The sequence below is a fragment of the Neltuma alba genome, unplaced genomic scaffold (assembly GCF_004799145.2).
Source record: "Neltuma alba isolate B1F8T4 unplaced genomic scaffold, ASM479914v2 tig00006862_pilon, whole genome shotgun sequence".
Taxonomy (NCBI): Eukaryota; Viridiplantae; Streptophyta; class Magnoliopsida; order Fabales; family Fabaceae; genus Neltuma; species Neltuma alba.
This window is the reverse complement of record NW_021634600.1, coordinates 89,943-94,007: the sequence shown is the minus strand read 5'-3', so window position 1 is coordinate 94,007 and position 4,065 is coordinate 89,943. Positions and strand designations below refer to the sequence as shown.

At 39.2% G+C, this 4,065-nt stretch overlaps 1 protein-coding gene across 1 annotated transcript; it reads left to right on the top strand.

Moving 5' to 3' along the window:
- Positions 1-533: 533 nt before the first annotated feature.
- On the top strand, positions 534-3,809 carry LOC114751304 (probably inactive receptor-like protein kinase At2g46850). Its single transcript, XM_028939962.1, has 3 exons — positions 534-1,535; positions 2,234-2,317; positions 2,436-3,809. The coding sequence occupies exons 1-3, from the start codon at positions 749-751 to the stop codon at positions 3,506-3,508; spliced, it is 1,944 nt and encodes a 647-aa protein (XP_028795795.1). The 5' UTR covers positions 534-748; the 3' UTR covers positions 3,509-3,809.
- Positions 3,810-4,065: the final 256 nt, after the last annotated feature.

The following is a 4,065-nucleotide window of genomic DNA, read 5'->3' as shown; positions in this document are numbered from 1 at the left end:
TTCTTTTCGCAAGGTACGCATCCTTACGTTGTTGGACAGATCTGACATTCCGTAATTCTCAAACTAAATATTTCTTGGATATATTTTTTTATATTCCTCGAAATCTAGAAACCCATGCAAGTTTATTATTACTATAATCCCCTCTCTCTACGTAGTTCACCCCCCTAAACTGTGGATTTCAACTTTTGATCGAAATGCTCACAACAATATCGACCCACGCTCACGCTCTTCCATATTTATTTCTTTTGGATGCGAATTGTAGCCCATTCCTCAGACCAATCGTCTTCTCCTTCTCCAACTTCTATGTCTTCCTCATTACCCAGTACCTCCCTGATCTTGCCACCTGTCCCTTTTTGTGGTTTTCCTCTTCCTCAGTTTCAATGCCCTTCCCTTTCTTCCGTTCATTATCTTTCAACTTCAATTTAATATCTCCGTATTCTGTTGTACTACTATTTATGTTACTGTTTGTTAATACTTTCTTAAAATATCCACTGATGAATTTCTTTCAAGAGAGGTTAAACAAAAATCAATGCCTTGATGATCAGAGACATGCTATTCTGACTTGGGTATTTGTCATCTGTGAGTTTGATAAATGCGCCTCTATCAAGTTCTCATTTTTTTTTAATACCCCATTTGGTGTTTGAGCAATAAAAGGGACGCTCATGAAAGCATTTGCTTAATGATCTGTTGAACAACTTCATCACTCACTACTTCTTCTTCTTCTTCTTCTTCTTTGAAAGCTCTTTCAATGTTACCTCCTATTCTTTTTGGTGTACTCCTCGCTTGCCTGCCTTTTTCTTGCGGTTCCTTGCAGAACCAAGAAAAGGTACTAGAAACATCCACTGATTTACTTCCCAATTCCTGCAACGAAACATGTGGGAAACACCATGTTCCTTTTCCATTCTACGTGAACTCGTCTTGTGTGTCAATTTCTCATGCCTTCAATCTCTCTTGCTCGAATTCCTCTTCCCTTCTGCTCAGAATCGGCTCAGAAAACTACCCAGTCATTGAATTCTTCCCTGATGGTGTACTAGTGGACTTCCCAGGCACATTATCGTGTCGTCAGTACAATGACCTGAACTCGTTTGGTAAAAGTTTTGTGAGGAATGAACACTTTGGGGTCTCAGTGGATAATGTCATTGGTCTCTATGACTGTGAAGATTCTTCTCTGTGCAAAGCAGATTGTGAAACAGTTGACTTGCCTGGTTGTGATGGAAACGATGATGGTGGAGGTGGCTCACTTGGGTGCTGCTATCCACTTTCAGACCATAGTATATGGCATTTAGGAGAAGGGTTTTCAGTGTTTTCTGAGTACGGATGCAGGGGATTTTCTAGTTGGGCTGTTCTGAGAGGGTCAAATTCAGGAAAGCGTGGGGTCAAATTGGAATGGGCTATTCCTAAGAACTCATCCAGGGAAATTTGCTCAAGCAATGCAAAATTGGTGAATGCTACATCTGTTGAAGGTGGAGCAAGGTGTATGTGTCAAGATGGGTACGTTGGTGATGGATTCGCAAATGGAACCGGATGCTTGCAGGGTGAGTAGTAGTTTTCCTCATCTCTGAAAATTGCATTACAGCTTGTTGATATTATATTTTGTTGTTCTCTTGTTCTGATGCATTCATTTTAAACCCATGATCTAAAATACTAGTGTTAAACGTGCCTACTCTTTGAATTGTTCACGTCCGTGCTAGTTTCATGCTTCTTTGCTTCCAGATCGTGTGGTAAACAAAATATGAAGCACCGAACATGATGGGGAAATTGTCACCTTAAGATACGGGAGACTCTTTTCTATAGAAGCAAGCCTCTGCTTCCCTTTTTCTTCTTTACTTAGACTGCTGGCCTTGAATAATCTTAGAAATTTGTTAATTCTTTAGTAGTTATGGAGCTAGAAGTTATATTATAGTTCTTTCACTTTCATCTGGGCTGCTGTGCTCTGCGCAACCATAGATTAATTAATGATTGAATATTGAAGAAACCTCAGCTCAGGACTGCATCTATATTGAAAGGAGCATGTTTTCTTAGATAAGACCTGATAGTATACATATGAGAAAGCTAACTCAATCTAGGTTACCTATGAGATACAGTGAGTATGAAAAGATCAATGACTTCTACGCCAAAATTTTATGAATGTGTTTCTGGACAGAGTTCTTTTAGGTTTCGTGATCTTTTAGAACTTACTCAATTAAGTCAATTCAGATTTGACATTGGCTTCTCTTTGATGCATCCATTGCAGCCTGTGTCAAGGATGGACGTGAAGCATATGGCAGTGACTGCTACATCAGAAGAAAAGATCAAAGAAAATTTGTCATCATCGCTGGTAATTAAGCAACACTATACTCGTTTTTGCGTAAAAAAAAGGCAATTAGGACCAGTGTATGTTCAATTGTTCTGTCATTTTTTGTGATTCACTCCCCCGTGGCATTCTTCGCATGCAGGAATCCTTGGTCCGGTTCTTGTTGTTGCCTCCTTGCTAGCACTATTTTATCTACTTAAAAGACCACAAAAACCAGGCACGTTTGACAATGACCAGGACTATCACAACACCTCCTTTCAAAAGGCTTGCAGAACTCAATTGTTCAGCCTCCACGAGCTCGAGGAAGCAACGAAAGGTTTTGCTGAGGATCAGAAATTCATGCACAGCAGCAACAATGGCACAATTTTTGCTGGAGTTCTTGGGGATGGATCACATGCAGCTGTCCACAAGTTGCAATATGATACTGAGAAAGACCTTATTCAAGTCCTGGCACAAATTGAAGTTCTATCTGCTATTTCACACAAGAATTTGGCCAGCATTCTCGGATGCTGCATAGACTCTGGATATCCTTCTCTGGTTGTCTATGATTATCCTGCAAATGGTACCTTGGAGGACCATTTACATCAAAGAAAGGGACATAAACTTGGTTTGGACTGGAACAAGAGATTGACCATTGCTGCAGAAACAGCTAGTGTTCTTGCATTCCTACAATATGATACTTCTCCTCCCATATTCCACCACAACCTCAAACCTGGCTGCATCTTCCTAGATGATGATTTTTCTGTCCAAATTGCAGGATTCAGGCTAGTCAATACCAAATTCAACTATCGCTATGACAACAACATTGAAGGCTTGCATTTCTGCAAGAATGATGTTTATGACATGGGCGTATTGCTTCTTGAGATCATTTCAGGCTCAAATAATCACTTGAACTCACCAACCCAAGCACTTCAAAAAATTAGGACAGGAAAGCTTGAAGAAATCCTCGATCCCCTACTCTACTACCACGAGCAACCTCGTACTTGCCAGGAACAGATACAGATAATAGCAGATCTTGCTACAAGATGTATGCTGTTTGGGGCAGATGGAAAGCTGGGGATGATTGATGTTGCAAGAGAGTTGACACACATAACAAAAGAGAGTGTTGGTGTTGATGGAGGAAACACAAAAGGACCTGTTTTGGAAGAGACATTCTCAAATTCTAGCCTTCTTCAGATGATATCAATGTCTCCTGATTCTATGCACGTACCTTGAACTTCTTCAGATGATATCAATAATGGTCGGTTTCAGTTTTGTCAGTCCCACAAACAGAAAGGGAAAAAACACTAAATTGTATGTGCTTAGTGTGGATGAGAAATTCCCAGCCACTGTACATTGGGGAATGGATTGAATAATCTGGTTCTAGCATGTAATTCACTTGGCTCTATGAGCAAAGTGTATATATGGTTTATGTCTCTCTTTACAAATAGAATCAGTTATATCATATTATGCATGTATGAAAATCACTTTCTATATAAATGATCATTAGCAGTCTCTTTTGTGGGTATATTAGTTCTTGTAATTTCTGAGTTTTAAAGTCTATAGATTTCACAAGCTCTTTTAACGATTAGACGTTATTTGATTTTGTCCTCACCCGTGTTTTATAATCCTGTTTATTATATTTTTTGGCCAATTATTCCCCTCATTGTTCAGTCAACACAACTTTGTCAATGATTTGACATGATTTAAATTTTAGAGCAATTTAAACTTAAACCCAAAAAAAATTATAAGCCGTGCTCAAGATTTGGACTCAAGCTAAGAGATCATTTTTT